Below are 16,409 nucleotides of genomic sequence, written 5' to 3' on the forward strand. Positions count from 1 at the left end.
TTGGTGGCCATTTTGTTTGTTTATAAACAAACTTTTTAAAGCTGTTTTTAACCACTTTTAATGCGGCGGGGAGCGGCGAAATTGTGACAGAGGGGAATAGGAGATGTCCCCTAACGCACTGGTATGTTTACTTTTGTGCGATTTTAACAATACAGATTCTCTTTAAGAAGGGCAAAAAATCTGATCCAGGAAATTATAGACCTGTAAGCTTAACATCAGTTGTATGCAAACTATTTGAGGGGTTACTAAGAGATACTATACATGACTTCATAGTAGAAAATAATCTTATTTCTCAGCATCAACATGGGTTTACTAAAGACAGGTCCTGTTTGAGTAACATGCTCAGCTTTTATGAGGTAGTGAATGCTAATATGGATATTGGGAATGCTGTAGATGTGATATACTTGGACTTTGCAAAGGCCTTCGACACTGTTCCCCACAGAAGTCTGGTGCAAAAGTTGAGGATGCAAGGACTGGGGAAGAGTTTGTGTGCATGGATAGGGAACTGGCTAATGGACAGAAAACAAAGAGTTGTGGTCAATGGATCGTACTCAAAATGGGAGACTGTTAGCAGTGGGGTCCCACAGGGGTCTGTACTGGGTCAAGTGCTCTTCAATTTATTTATTAATGACCTAGTAGATGCAGTAGTGAGCAATGTTGCTATTTTTGCAGATGATACAAAATTGTGCAGAATCATCAACTCTCAGGAAGATAGTGTCATATTGCAACAGGATCTGGATAGGATGGCTATATGGGCACATACATGGCAGATGAAATTCAATGTTGACAAATGTAAAGTCATGCATTTTGGTCGTACCAATGGTCTAGCACCATACAAAATAAATGGGATACAGTTGGGAACATCAAACTTGGAGAAGGACTTAGGAGTACTCATCGACAACAAGTTAAATAATCGTACTCAATGCCAAGCCGCTGCAGCTAAAGCGAACAAAATTTTGGGATGCATTAAAAGGGAAATAAAAACTCGAGATGCTAGCATAATATTGCCCCTGTTTAACTCTCTAGTAAGGCCACATCTGGAATATGGAATTCAGTTCTGGGCACCACATTACAAAAAAGATATTGCAGTTTTAGAGCAGGTGCAGAGACGAGCTACAAAATTGATACATGGGATGGAAGGTCTCGCTTACCAAGAAAGGTTAGATAAACTGGGTTTATTTAGTCTAGAGAAAAGACGCCTTAGAGGAGATCTAATTAACATGTATAAATACATTAGAGGGCAATATAATAGCTTGGCGGATGAGCTTTTTGTCCCTAGGCCTTCTCAAAGGACTAGAGGACATGAGCAGCGCATGGAGGAAAAACGTTTTAGCCATTTATTTAGGAAAGGGTTCTTTACAGTAAGAGTGGTTAAGATGTGGAATGCATTGCCACAGGAAGTCGTTATGGCAAACTCTATACCTGCATTTAAAGGGGGCTTAGATGCTTTCCTTGCGTTGAAAGACATCCATGGCTACAATTACTAGGTTATGCCTAATGATGTTGATCCAGGGATTTTATCTGATTGCCATCTGGAGTCAGGAAGGAATTTTTCCCATTTGGGGCTAATTGGACCATGCCTGGTGGGGTTTTTTTCGCCTTCCTCTGGATCAACAGGGGTATGTGGGGGACGGGCTGGAGTTGTACTTTGTACTGGTTGAACTCGATGGACGTATGTCTTTTTTCAGCCAAAATAACTATGTAACTATGTAACTATGTAACTATAACAGGTGGCAATATTGTGACTGCTGGCAAGGAGCAAATATCCAAATATCTATTTGTTGTGTATCCTGAAGTAAGCAAAAGCAACACCTGGTCTCCCAGAATGCACTGGGAAGAAAAGCCTGCCTAACTAAATAACCTAGGTTAAACATCACTGGGAGGGCAAGGTTTCATACCAATATACAGCAGTATGTATGTACAGGAAGGGTTTCTGACGCTGAAAATAGGGCAAATAGGGCAGCACGGTGGCGCAGTGGTTAGCGCTCTGGCCTTGCAGCGCTGGGTCACTGGTTCGAATCTCAGCCAGGGCACTATCTGCAAGGAGTTTGTATGTTCTCCCTGTGTCTGAGTGGGTTTCCTCCGGGCACTTTGGTTTTCTCCCACATCCCAAAAACATACAGATAAGTTAATGGGCTCCCCCCCCCTAAATTGGCCCTAGACTACAATACATACACTACATGATATAGACATATGACTATGGTAGGGACTAGATTGTGAGCTCCTTGAGGGACAGTTCATGACAAGACAATATATACTGTACAGCGCTGCGTAAGATGTTGGCGCTATATATAACTACTAAATAATAATAATAAGTAATATGAAATTGGGTATCTTGAATAACGTAATGTCTTCTACTTTATGCTGTTATGAATTAATGACAAGTGGAAACGTCTTCAGATCACGCCTTTCTTATTTACAATCACAAGTTTTACAATTAGGATAATGTACCTTTCCTGATGCTCAGGCTGAGATGTGTTCTCCTTTAGTCCCGTGTATGGAATTTTCTGCCCTCGCTGTCTCCGCTTTCTGCTCGGAGCGATATCTGGAGAGTCGTCAGGAGTCTGTACAAGAGATCGGCGTCTGGATACTGGAGGTGGAGCTGCAACAATAATCCACAGCGGATAAATGAATCTGTATCAACTTGTAGTTCCAGATTTTCCAAAAACATATTATACAGATTTGTACAGAGCAATTTTAGCCTCCATCCCCTCCCCAATATTAGTAGAATGTTCCCAGCAATGCCATTTATTAACGTAGTAGACTGAAAATGCAGCCTTCTGAAACATTATAGGACTTTCATGAGAAATAATCTAAAACGTCATACTCACTATATAAACACTGCATACTGTAATGCAAAGAAACAAGAATTGTATCTTCCTGACACACAAAAGTCATAACGATACACACTCCGCAAGGGTTTGGAGAAACTGACAAATGGATTTGAAATGGGTGATAAGGAAAATGATATTAGAACGTGTTTCTTGTTTCATTCAGTGTAGTTTGCCTTCTTAAAACAGAGGGTATTTACAATAATTCAGCTTAAAGTGAGCAACTGTGCTTTCCCATAATGCATTACTCCTGAATATGCAAATGATCTCTATATGCCCCTGAAGCCAGGCTCACATCCAGAACCGCTGGTGTATAGCAAGACTATAGCTTATAAATGTGTGGCTATGTAAAATGTGTAAGCTATAGACTTTAGGCCTGCTATATACCAGCGGTTCTGGCTGTGTGCTTGGCTTCAGGGGCATAAAGAGATAATTTGCATCTGAGCTTTGTTGAATTATCTCAAATAGCTTCTGTTTTAAAGAGAAACTACAACCTAGAATTGAACTTTATCCCAATCAGTAGCTGATATCCCCTTTTACATGAGAAATATAATGCTTTTCACAAACAGACCATCAGGGGGCGCTATATGACTGATTTTGTGCTGAAACCCCTCCCACAAGAAGCTCTGAGTACCGCCGTGGTACTTTTGGCAGTTTGTTACAATGTAACAAGGTTCACAGACAGGAAATAGCTGTTTACAGCTGTCTCTAACAGCCAAAACAGCTAGGAGCAGCTACATATCCTGCCCACAGTAAAAATGTCACCATGTAATAAATGTCAGAATGTAAATCGGGGAGAGGAAAGATTTTACAATGAGCAAACACTGACTAAATCATTTATACATAATTATGGTAAAAAATGAAGCACTTTTTTTTTACTACATTATTTTCACTGGAGTTCCTCTTTAATAAGGCAAATTACACTTTTTAGTAGTAGGGCTTTTCTGTCTCTTTTAGTCCCCTATACTTTGCTAGTGGTTCTGGGTCACCCCGAGCTGCTTGGGTATCATTATTATTGATTTATAAAGCGTCAGCATATTCCGTGGTGCTGAAGGGTATTCTGTTTGTTGTTTCATGTAAGACTATTTACCCTCAAGTTTATATTATGTATCATCAAGAAACATATTTCCATTTTTATCTATTATGATAACAAAAATTGGTATCAATTAACATCCCGCTTGGACTGAGTGAAGAAAGTGGAGCACTCAGAGGCCACCCACCAAATCACAGAGAGCGAATGCTGAAAGGTTCCTGGCCAGATCTGAAACTAGGATAGCAATGCAACTGGCAGTGCTGTCTTAATGCATTAGTGTAACCATACAAAGATCTCATTGCTAAGGGCTTGTGCACACACTTAAATTGTAATACAATGCAGGTGGCCGTATGTTTTACAGAAATGCACGTTACCTGTGCTGCTCTTCATTGTAGCACTGACCCCAATCGAGGACAATGAATGGGACAGGGTGTTGTGCAGCACATAAGTGTGCCCCTCAGACAGTGCTGTCTGTACATTGTCTGATGTGCCTGTATATTATTATTATTATTATTGATTTAAAAAGCGCCAACATATTCCAACATATCATTAAGACTCCACGCAAAGTACCTCAATCTGTTACTTCCCTTTTGCGCCAGTCGTGTAGTCACGCGATGTTGCGAGCAGGAAGAGGCGTCACTTAACCTCCGTGGCCAAGAGGACCCGTCGGGTGGTGAGTACGTAGCTTAGGAGTCTTGTTAATAGGTTTTGCAAAGTTTTTCAACTACAACCTCCTAAAATAACCTTTTCCACAATTAGGTAAAGTGGGTAATACTAATGCAACTATTGCACTGCAGGAGTACCAACTGTAGTATATGGCCAAAATGAAAGTTAGCATTTACACTACCCACTGAAAACACCACAACACTTATTTAGCTGTATATACACACCACTGGAGTCATGATCAACTACTGCAGTGGGTGACACATTCTCCCAGTGGGCAAATTCCCACTGACCAAGAACAGAAATAAAGGGCATCAAATCCAATAGCTGCCAATCAATTAGCTTGCAGTGAATTAATTAATTTGCGATTATTCAGGTTGGAGTGAGCATATGAGGTCTCCCACAATGCATCACTGCTGAATAGGCAAATCTGGAGGTGTTATTACCTTTCAGAGACAACCAGGGCCGGATTTAGGCCAAGGCCCCCTAGGCCATGGCCTAGGGCACCACAGGAGCAAGGGCACCAAAGCAGCAGGCTAAACTGGTGAAGCATTTGCAGTCTTGCAAATGCTGCAATGCAGGGAGATCAGGTGAGCACCTGACTGCAGTACTGTGCTGCTAGCTGTCTGTGCAGCAGCCATCATGCTCTCTGTGCACGTTTGCATTGTGGCCGGCGGCTATGGACTTGGGCAGCTTTGTAGACAGAAAGGAAGAGAAAGCTTCAGCACTGGAGACGAGTTGAGAAATGAGTGACACTGATGGCTGCTGAAGTGTGAAGGCAAGCTGGCTACCTATACTGAAAGGGGGATGGGAAAAGGAGGGATTAAGGGAGTAATCTGGCTAACTATACTGGAGGGAAAGGGGGGGAGGGGTCATCTGGCTACCTATACTGGAGGGTAGATACAGTTCAAGAGAGAAGTCGGCACACCATCAGTTCAATTGTGGGTGCTTGACGAAATGACATGGGCATGTCACAGCAGTACATCCAAATAGCAAGAATCGTCAGCACACCAATCTTCAACGCACATATTAATTTATTGTGCCAGTTTCCACACGGTACACCAACAATTGTTTCGGGGGCCACACAGGGTCCCCCTTTATCAAGGCATGTGGTTACATGTGGTAATGTGGTAACCACATGCCTTGATAAAGGGGGACCCAGTGTGACCCCCGAAACAATTGTTGGTGTATCGTGTGGAAACTGGCACAATAAATTAATATGTGCGTTGAAGATTGGTGTGCTGACCATTCTTGCTACTTGGATGTACTGGAGGGTAGGGTGATCTCGCTACCTATACTGAAGGGGTCAGCTGGTGACAGTTGCCTTGGGCGGTAAAGAGTACAAATCCAGCCCTGGAGACAACAAATTGATGATTTGCATATTCAGCAGTGATGTATTGTGGGAGACCTTATATGCTCACTCCAGTCTGAATAATTGCAATTGCCTTCTGTTTTAAAGGGACACTATCGATTAACATGTTTTTTTTTTCAATTGAGATATGAAAATGTTTGAGAAGTGCTGCTAAGTGCTGGTGTATACATTTCACTGCTTATCTGTTTGATTACTGTTATCTAATTCCTTTCACATTTTCCTGAAGGCAGTCTGCTGAAATTCTGACAGCAAACTTTAAGCCATGAGGGGAGGGGGGATTCCCTCAGGCCTTGTTCACATTGCATTCGGCTAGAGTGTCTGTCTGCAGTGGGCTTTTTTCCCACGTTTTTTAAAAAAAAGTTTTCCGTCAATTTTCTGCGCGTTCGCTCGTTTTTGTGGGCATTTTTGTAAACGTTTTTGCAGAGCGCTTCCGTCTTTTGATCCGGGAAAAAAAATCTGAAAACAATCAATACAATGTATTTAAAAAAAAAACGCTCATGCAATCGCTTGTCAAAGTGATTTTGTAAGCCTTTTGCCTATACCTTCCATTGAGGCAAATCACCTCAAAAATGGCCCAAGCACCGCTTCTCTAAGCGGATCGCAAACAAACCGCTCAGATATAAACTCTCTCATAGAGAATCATTGCACAAGCGTTTTCAAACAGGGCGATTTTGAAATATCGGCCGCGCTTCAATTTTTACAAAAACACCTATAATGTGAACAAGGTCTCACAATGTATCTGTTAACTCTGTGTGCAGAGAGCTCAGTCAGAGACAGGCAGAGCTTTCTCTCACAGAGAGCAGAGGAAATGTATCTTATGTGCAACATAAACATTTGTAATACTGTAGTGTGTGAAACCTGATACCCGTTTTCAAATAATCTTGTTTTTAATTCTCCCTCAGTAATGGTTCCTCACTGTATTAATTTGAACTGATGTACTTATTTTATAGTCCTTATCAGTCCAGGTAAGACAGCTAATGTAATAAGTCGAGGTCCCAAAACCTCACCAACCATTTGTGCCCCTGTGACCCCCATCAGTTATTGGCTAAACAAACACACAGAATGTTGTATGTGTTGCAGCATCATCTTTCATTGTCTCAGTGTTTATCTTTCTATGCTATGAACATGTTGTGCTTTCTTGAAAATTTATCGGGAACCTTAAGTTATTTTCTTTTAAAAAATGCGATTGCCTCACTGTCCTGCTGATCCTGTGTCTCTGATACTTTTAACCATAGACTCTGAACAAGCACACAGTAGATCAGGTGCTCTGACTCAAGTCTGACTGGATTACTCACATGCTTGTTTCAAGGACTTGGACACTACTGATGCATGAAAAATTAACAGGACAGCCAGGCAATTAATATTGTTTTAAAGGAAACAAATATGGCAGCCCCCCAGATCAATCTCACTTTAAGTTAGTTTTTAGTCAAACTAAAATAATAATAATAAAAAAACAACAACAAACTGTGATGTGTTTATAGCCACACAATGTGCTTCTGCTTCCAGGATACCTGGAATCCCCCCCCCCCCCAAAAAAAAAAAGGTATCCATGCAGTCACTTTAAAGCAGATCTGAACTCAGAATGTCCTTTCTGCTCTAAAAGATACACAACAGCATAATAATCTTTAAAGAGACTCTGCAGTCTCAAGAAAAACATATTTTTATTTAAAAAATGTGTTTAATATGCTAGCTCTACCTAAACCGCCGTATTCCCGCGGCTGTAATCTAACTAAATCCCTCCTAACTCCCCGGGCACACTGCGGGGAGCGCTTCAGTGAGAGGCAGAGCTATGAGCCGCAGCTCTGCCTCACACTAGTCTGTCAGCCCGGATCGCCGCCTCTCCTCCGCCCCTCAGTCTTTCTTCACTGAGAGGGGCGGGGGAGAGGCGGAGATAAGCAGATGATAGATGCAAATGGAGGCAGAGCTGCGGCTCATAGCTCTGCCTCCAACTGCAGCAAAATCCATTACCAAGAAAGTCGTGGATTTTGCAGGGGAGAAGGAGGTGGGAGTTAGGGGGGATTTAGATAGATTTCCGCGGTGGGGATGCAGAAGTCTAGGTAGGGCTAGCATGTTAAACACATTTTTTAAATAAAAAGATGATTTTCTTGAGACTTCTGTGTCTCTTTAAACAAAAAAACATTTCTTTGTAACAGCTGATACAAATCCTAAAATAAATCTGCGCTGTTTCTACTTCCTGATTCATGGAAGCAGACATATTGTTTACAGCCTGTACTTTCAAATGGCCTTATCTGCTTAACTGCCATAGGCAGTCATGTGATACAGGGGAAGGATCAAATTACAATTAGTGTTTAGACACAAATGAAGGGGAATTAGACAGGCTAAACTCTCTAAATACATACAGAGTGCATTTCTCTGTTTTCCTGTTGTCCAGTGTAAGAGTTCAAGTCCACTTTAAGAGACACGTTCAGCTTGTTTCACTAACTGGTAATGTGCTTGTCAAGAAATTCAGCACAAATTATTTTAACAAGTGCGCTACACACGCTCCTGTCAGCCTAGTGTGTGCTCTTACATTACGTGCGATACTTTGAAGTGCCTTGTGAAGTGTTTTTAGAGCCACCACAATACTTCATTAACTTAGTAGTGACTGCGCTAGTAAAGTAACGCGGTCTTGCTACAAACACATTGCGTGCCACTTTAAAGGATCACGCGTAAATTAACCATTTAGGCCACGCAGACGTGAGTTTCACGTCTGCAGCGGCAGCAGCTAGAGCCACAGGGACGCAATAGTCACATCCCTGCAGTTAGGGTGGTCTACAGGCGATTGTGCGGGCAGATGCCCACCATCGCACTGTTGGGGGGATTGGCTGCAGGGGACAAATCCGAGCATGTCTGCCAAGAATAAACACCGTTTTTCTTCAAAAACAGTGTTTATTCTTTACATACAGCCGCTGCGCTTTCTCCCGCCGCTGATATCCAGCGCCGATCGCTAAATTTATGAATGGAAACAATGTTTCCATTCATAATCTCCCCGCCGCCACTGTGATCGAAAGCTTCCGATGGAAGCCTATATCACTTCCTCTAGTTACAATGTAATGATACATTGTATCCTATTAGCGTACAAAGTGCGCTAATAAGATTTTTGCTGAGCAGGGACACCTTGTGGCCAAATAGTAAAATACACCTACTGACTTTAGGGGAAAAAAATAATAATATCTATGACAAGAGGGCATATAATTATTAAATATTGGGATACAAATTAGTGATGGATGTAAAACAGAAAAAATGCACCTTTATTTCCAAATAAAATATTGTCACCATACATTGTTCTAGGGATATAATTTTAACGTTGCAATAAACGGGACAAATGGCCACATAAAATGTGTGGATTTTAATTATGGTAGATTGAACTATTTTAAAGAGAACCCGAGGTGGGTTTGAAGAATATTATCTGCATACAGAGGCTGGATCTGCCTATACAGCCCAGCCTCTGTTGCTATCCCAAACCCCCCTAAAGTCCCCCTGCACTCTGCAATCCCTCATAAATCACAGCCACGCTGCTGACAAACAGCTTGTCAGAGCTGGCTGTGTTTATCTCTATAGTGTCAGTCTACTGCTCTCCCCGCCTCCTGCAGAACTCCAGTCCCCGCCTGCATCCCTTCCCTCCCTGCTGATTGGAGGGAAGGGACGGGAGCAGGGACCGGAGCTATGCAGGAGGCGGGGGAGCAGCTGAGACTGACACTACAGATGTAAACACAGCCTCACAGCACAGCTGTGATTTATGAGGGATTGCAGAGTGCAGGGGGACCTTAGTGGGGTTTGGGATAGCAACAGAGGCTGGGCTGTATAGGCAGATCCAGCCTCTGTATGCAGATAACATTCTTTAAACACACCTCGGGTTCTCTTTAACCACTTCGGGACCACAGTCTTTTCGCCCCTTAAGGACCGGCCACTTTTTTTCCATTCAGACCACTGCAGCTTTCACGGTTTATTGCTCGCTCATACAACCTACCACCTAAATGAATTTTGGCTCCTTTTCTTGTCACTAATAAAGCTTTCTTTTGGTGCGATTTGATTGCTCCTGCGATTTTTACTTTTTATTATATTCAGCAAAAAAGACATGAATTTTGGCAAAAAAATGATTTTTTTAACTTTCTGTGCTGACATTTTTCAAATAAAGTAAAATTTCTGTATACATGCAGCGCGAAAAATGTGGACAAACATGTTTTTGATAAAAAAAAAAACATTCAGTGTATATTTATTGGTTTGGGTAAAAGTTATAGCGTTTACAAACTATGGTGCAAAAAGTGAATTTTCCCATTTTCAAGCATCTATGACTTTTCTGACCCCCTGTCATGTTTCATGAGGGGCTAGAATTCCAGGATAGTATAAATACCCCCCAAATGACCCCATTTTGGAAAGAAGACATCCCAAAGTATTCACTGAGAGGCATAGTGAGTTCATAGAAGATATTATTTTTTGTCACAAGTAAGCGGAAAATGACACTTTGTGACAAAAAAAAAAAAAAAAAAAAAAGTTTCCATTTCTGCTAACTTGCGACAAAAAAAAATGAAATCTGCCACGGACTCACTATGCTCCTCTCTGAATACCTTGAAGTGTCTACTTTCCAAAATGGGGTCATTTGTGGGGTGTGTTTACTGTCCTGACATTTTGGGGGGTGCTAAATTGTAAGCACCCCTGTAAAGCCTAAAGGTGCTCATTGGACTTTGGACCCCTTAGCGCAGTTAGGCTGCAAAAAAGTGCCACACATGTGGTATTGCCATACTCAGTAGAAGTACTATAATGTGTTTTGGGGTGTATTTTTACACATACCCATGCTGGGTGGGAGAAATATCTCTGTAAATGACAATGTTTTCACTTTTTTTACACACAATTGTCCATTTACAGAGTTATTTCTCCCACCCAGCATGGGTATGTGTAAAAATACACCCCAAAACACATTATACTACTTCTCCCGAGTACGGCGATACCACATGTGTGGCACTTTTTTGCACCCTAACTGCGCTAAAGGGCCCAAAGTCCAATGAGTACCTTTAGGATTTCACAGGTCATTTTGCGGAATTTGATTTCCAGACTACTCCTCACGGTTTAGGGCCCCTAAAATGCCAGGGCAGTATAGGAACCCCACAAATGACCCCATTTTAGAAAGAAGACACCCCAAGGTATTCCGTTAGGAGTATGGTGAGTTCATAGAAGATTTTATTTTTTGTCAAAAGTTAGCGGAAAATTGATTTTTATTGTTTTTTTCACAAAGTGTCATTTTCCACTAACTTGTGCCAAAAAATAAAATCTTCTATGAACTTACCATACTCCTAACGGAATACCTTGGGGTGTCTTCTTTCTAAAATGGGGTCATTTGTGGGGTTCCTATACTGCCCTGGCATTTTAGGGGCCCTAAACCGTGAGGAGTAGTCTGGAAATCAAATTCCGCAAAATGACCTGTGAAATCCTAAAGATACTCATTGGACTTTGGGCCCTTTAGCGCAGTTAGGGTGCAAAAAAGTGCCACACATGTGGTATCGCCGTACTCGGGAGAAGTAGTACAATGTTTTTTGGGGTGTATTTTTACACATACCCATGCTGGGTGGGAGAAATAACTCTGTAAATGGACAATTGTGTGTAAAAAAATCTAAAGATTGTCATTTACAGAGGTATTTCTCCCACCCAGCATGGGTATGTGTAAAAATACAACCCAAAACACATTATACTACTTCTCCCGAGTACGGCAATACCACATGTGTGGCACTTTTTTGCACCCTAACTGCGCTAAAGGGCCCAAAGTCCAATGAGTACCTTTAGGATTTCACAGGTCATTTTGCGGAATTTGATTTCCAGACTACTCCTCACGGTTTAGGGCCCCTAAAATGCCAGGGCAGTATAGGAACCCCACAAATGACCCCATTTTAGAAAGAAGACACCCCAAGGTATTCCGTTAGGAGTATGGTGAGTTCATAGAAGATTTTATTTTTTGGCACAAGTTAGTGGAAAATGACACTTTGTGGAAAAAAACAATAAAAATCAATTTTCCGCTAACTTTTGACAAAAAATAAAATCTTCTATGAACTTACCATACTCCTAACGGAATACCTTGGGGTGTCTTCTTTCTAAAATGGGGTCATTTGTGGGGTTCCTATACTGCCCTGGCATTTTAGGGGCCCTAAACCGTAAGGAGTAGTCTGGAAATCAAATTCCGCAAAATGACCTGTGAAATCCTAAAGATACTCATTGGACTTTGGGCCCTTTAGCGCAGTTAGGGTGCAAAAAAGTGCCACACATGTGGTATCGCCGTACTCGGGAGAAGTAGTACAATGTGTTTTGGGGTGTATTTTTACACATACCCATGCTGGGTGGGAGAAATAACTCTGTAAATGGACAATTGTGTGTAAAAAAATCAAAAGATTGTCATTTACAGAGGTATTTCTCCCACCCAGCATGGGTATGTGTAAAAATACACCCCAAAACACATTATACTACTTCTCCCGAGTTCGGCGATACCACATGTGTGGCACTTTTTTGCACCCTAACTGCGCTAAAGGGCCCAAAGTCCAATGAGTACCTTTAGGATTTCACAGGTCATTTTGCGGAATTTGATTTCCAGACTACTCCTCACGGTTTAGGGCCCCTAAAATGCCAGGGCAGTATAGGAACCCCACAAATGACCCCATTTTAGAAAGAAGACACCCCAAGGTATTCCGTTAGGAGTATGGTGAGTTCATAGAAGATTTTATTTTTTGTCACAAGTTAGTGGAAAATGACACTTTGTGAAAAAAACAATAAAAAACAATTTTCCGCTAACTTTTGACAAAAAATAAAATCTTCTGTGAACTTACCATACTCCTAACGGAATACCTTGGGGTGTCTTCTTTCTAAAATGGGGTCATTTGTGGGGTTCCTATACTGCCCTGGCATTTTAGGGGCCCTAAACCGTAAGGAGTAGTCTGGAAATCAAATTCCGCAAAATGACCTGTGAAATCCTAAAGATACTCATTGGACTTTGGGCCCTTTAGCGCAGTTAGGGTGCAAAAAAGTGCCACACATGTGGTATCGCCGTACTCGGGAGAAGTAGTACAATGTGTTTTGGGGTGTATTTTTACACATACCCATGCTGGGTGGGAGAAATAACTCTGTAAATGGACAATTGTGTGTAAAAAAATCAAAAGATTGTCATTTACAGAGGTATTTCTCCCACCCAGCATGGGTATGTGTAAAAATACACCCCAAAACACATTATACTACTTCTCCCGAGTTCGGCAATACCACATGTGTGGCACTTTTTTGCACCCTAACTGCGCTAAAGGGCCCAAAGTCCAATGAGTACCTTTAGGATTTCACAGGTCATTTTGCGGAATTTGATTTCCAGACTACTCCTCACGGTTTAGGGCCCCTAAAATGCCAGGGCAGTATAGGAACCCCACAAATGACCCCATTTTAGAAAGAAGACACCCCAAGGTATTCCGTTAGGAGTATGGTGAGTTCATAGAAGATTTTATTTTTTGTCACAAGTTAGTGGAAAATGACACTTTGTGAAAAAAACAATAAAAATCAATTTTCCGCTAACTTTTGACAAAAAATAAAATCTTCTGTGAACTTACCATACTCCTAACGGAATACCTTGGGGTGTCTTCTTTCTAAAATGGGGTCATTTGTGGGGTTCCTATACTGCCCTGGCATTTTAGGGGCCCTAAACCGTAAGGAGTAGTCTGGAAATCAAATTCCGCAAAATGACCTGTGAAATCCTAAAGATACTCATTGGACTTTGGGCCCTTTAGCGCAGTTAGGGTGCAAAAAAGTGCCACACATGTGGTATCGCCGTACTCGGGAGAAGTAGTACAATGTGTTTTGGGGTGTATTTTTACACATACCCATGCTGGGTGGGAGAAATAACTCTGTAAATGGACAATTGTGTGTAAAAAAATCAAAAGATTGTCATTTACAGAGGTATTTCTCCCACCCAGCATGGGTATGTTTAAAAATACACCCCAAACCACATTATACTACTTCTCCCGAGTTCGGCAATACCACATGTGTGGCACTTTTTTGCACCCTAACTGCGCTAAGGGGCCCAGAGTCCAATGAGTACCTTTAGGCTGCTTGCACACCAAGACGTTACAGGCGCACGTTAGTGCGCCTGTAACGCTCCCCCAACGCACAGCAATGTAACACAAGTGGGCTGTTCACACAGCCCACGTTGCGTTACATGTAACGCTGCACGTTCTGTGCAAAGTGCAGCATGCTACGGCGTTGGAGCGGCTATAGCCGCGTTAGACTGTTTGCACATGCGCAGTGGGGGGCGGAGGAGGCGGGGAGAGCCAGCTACAGTAGCCGCGCACATGGCTACTTAATATTCACTGCACTGGCGGGCGCTGATTGGCCGGCGGGACCACGTGATGCGGAGTGTCTCGCTCCGCATCACGTGGTCCCGCTGGCCAATCAGCGCCACTCTGGGAGATATTATGGGCATCGAGCAGCCTAACGCGGCTCACTCTACCGTCGGCTTTTGCAGCACCATACGTTGTGTTAGGTGCACGTTATGCGACCTTAACGTGCCACCTAACACAACGTCTTGGTGTGCAAGAAGCCTTAGGCTTTACAGGGGTGCTCAAAATTTAGCACCCCGCCCACTTGCCAGGACAGTTAACAAACCCCACAAATGACCCCATTTTGGAAAGAATACACGCTAAGGTATTCCATGAGGGCCATGGTGAGTTCATAGAAAATTTTATTTTTTGTCACAAGTTAGCGGAAAATGACATTTTGTGAAAAAAAACAAAAAACCACAATTTCTGCTAACTTGTGACAAAAAATAAAACATTCTATGAACTCACCATGCACCTCACGGAATACTTTGGGGTGTCCTCTTTCCAAAATGGCATCATTCGTGGGGTCTGTCCTGGCATTTTAGGGTCTCTGCAATCATTACATGTATGGCCAGTATTAGGAGTTTCTGCTATACTCCTTATATTGGGCATAAGGGTAATGCACTGTGGGCTGAAAGGAAAAATGAACGTCAAACAATCAATCAATGTGGATGAAAAAATATCTGCCAAAAAATTTGAAAAAAAAAAAAGAGAGGAGGAAGGCGTCTGCCAGGACATAGGAGCTGCCGCCCCAAAAATCCAAACCCACCAGCTCGTATGCCCTGGCAAACCTGATTTATCCATTCACACCGATCGATGTGGATGAACAAATCATTGCCAGAGTTCTTTTTTGATACAAAGTGTTTGCCAAAGCATATGAATCCCCAACACCACTCCTCGGCCCATATGCCTCGGCAAACGTATCTTTTTGACTGCGGAGGAGAAATCTCGTCCTGCAGCGCTGCATGCACCGACTTGTGTGTAAGCTGACAGACGCGCAATGTTCTGTCAGGATGCACCATCAGTGCTGCAGCTGATTGGTCAGTCTGGATAGAAAAAAAGAGAGAAGAAAAAAAGACAAAACAATACAAAAAGGAGGGGAAGGCGTCTGCCAGGACATAGGAGCTGCCGCCCCAAAAATCCAAACCCACCAGCTCGTATGCCCTGGCAAACCTGATTTATCCATTCACACCGACCGATGTGGATGAACAAATCATTGCCAGAGTTCTTTTTTGATACAAAGTGTTTGCCAAAGCATATGAATCCCCAACACCACTCCTCGGCCCATATGCCTCGGCAAACGTATCTTTTTGACTGCGGAGGAGAAATCTCGTCCTGCAGCGCTGCATGCACCGACTTGTGTGTAAGCTGACAGACGCGCAATGTTCTGTCAGGATGCACCATCAGTACTGCAGCTGGTTAGTCGTTCGCTCGGTCCACCTGGAAGGTTATTGGATGGAAAAAGAGAAAAAAAAATACAAAAAAACCCAAAAAACAAGCAAGCAGCAAAGCAATTACTTCATTAACATTAATAACCTTTGAACTTTTTTACTTAAAAACTTAACATTGCAAACCAAACATTAACTTCTTTGCTTACCTGTTTTTTGTTTTTTTTTGTTTTTTTTAACTTACCTCCCGAGGACAAACCTCTCCTCCCCCATGGAACAATGTGCGAAGTGCAAATCGCACAGAGTTGTGGCGAAATACATTACGCAATTTGTCCCAAGTGAAAGGAGAGGTTTCTGGCAGCCCTGTGTATTAGGGTCCCTGGAAACCCGATGTTTGGTTTCACACTGCATATTGACATATCCGGTGGGTCGAGCCCGCCGCACCGTATCGTCCAAAACAGACCTTCAGACAATACCACAAGAGTAGCATTCGGCCTAGTAATGGACTGCGTCGCCATAGACTAACATGACTTCCGGGCCGATCGATATTGCCACAGAAGCCACGCAGTAACGTAGGCATGCACTAGCGTTAAGTCAAGCACTTCCGGCGTAGGGGGGGACCGCAAAGTGTGACTTTTGCTAGGCATTTTGCCCCAACGCATCGCAGCAGTGTGAAATAGCACTGAGAGACCCTTGTGTGCCTACCGCTGTGTGTGGAGTTCCCTACTCTCTAATAGTGTACCTGCTCGTGGTACCTCTCAAAACACTCCCCTAGGCATAGGCCAG

The 16,409-nt window shown here is 42.6% G+C and overlaps 1 protein-coding gene across 2 annotated transcripts in view; it reads right to left on the minus strand.

Annotated features, from left to right (window-relative positions):
* XRCC4 (X-ray repair cross complementing 4) overlaps positions 1–16,409 on the minus strand; it is a 488,621-nt gene that overhangs the window by 139,907 nt on the left and 332,305 nt on the right. For both annotated transcript variants that reach the window (XM_068247937.1, XM_068247936.1), the window contains one exon: positions 2,452–2,602. In XM_068247937.1, coding sequence (XP_068104038.1) covers positions 2,452–2,602 — 151 coding nt within the window. The remainder of the gene's footprint in view (positions 1–2,451; positions 2,603–16,409) is intronic.

The sequence above is a fragment of the Hyperolius riggenbachi genome, chromosome 1 (assembly GCF_040937935.1).
Source record: "Hyperolius riggenbachi isolate aHypRig1 chromosome 1, aHypRig1.pri, whole genome shotgun sequence".
Classification (NCBI taxonomy): Eukaryota; Metazoa; Chordata; class Amphibia; order Anura; family Hyperoliidae; genus Hyperolius; species Hyperolius riggenbachi.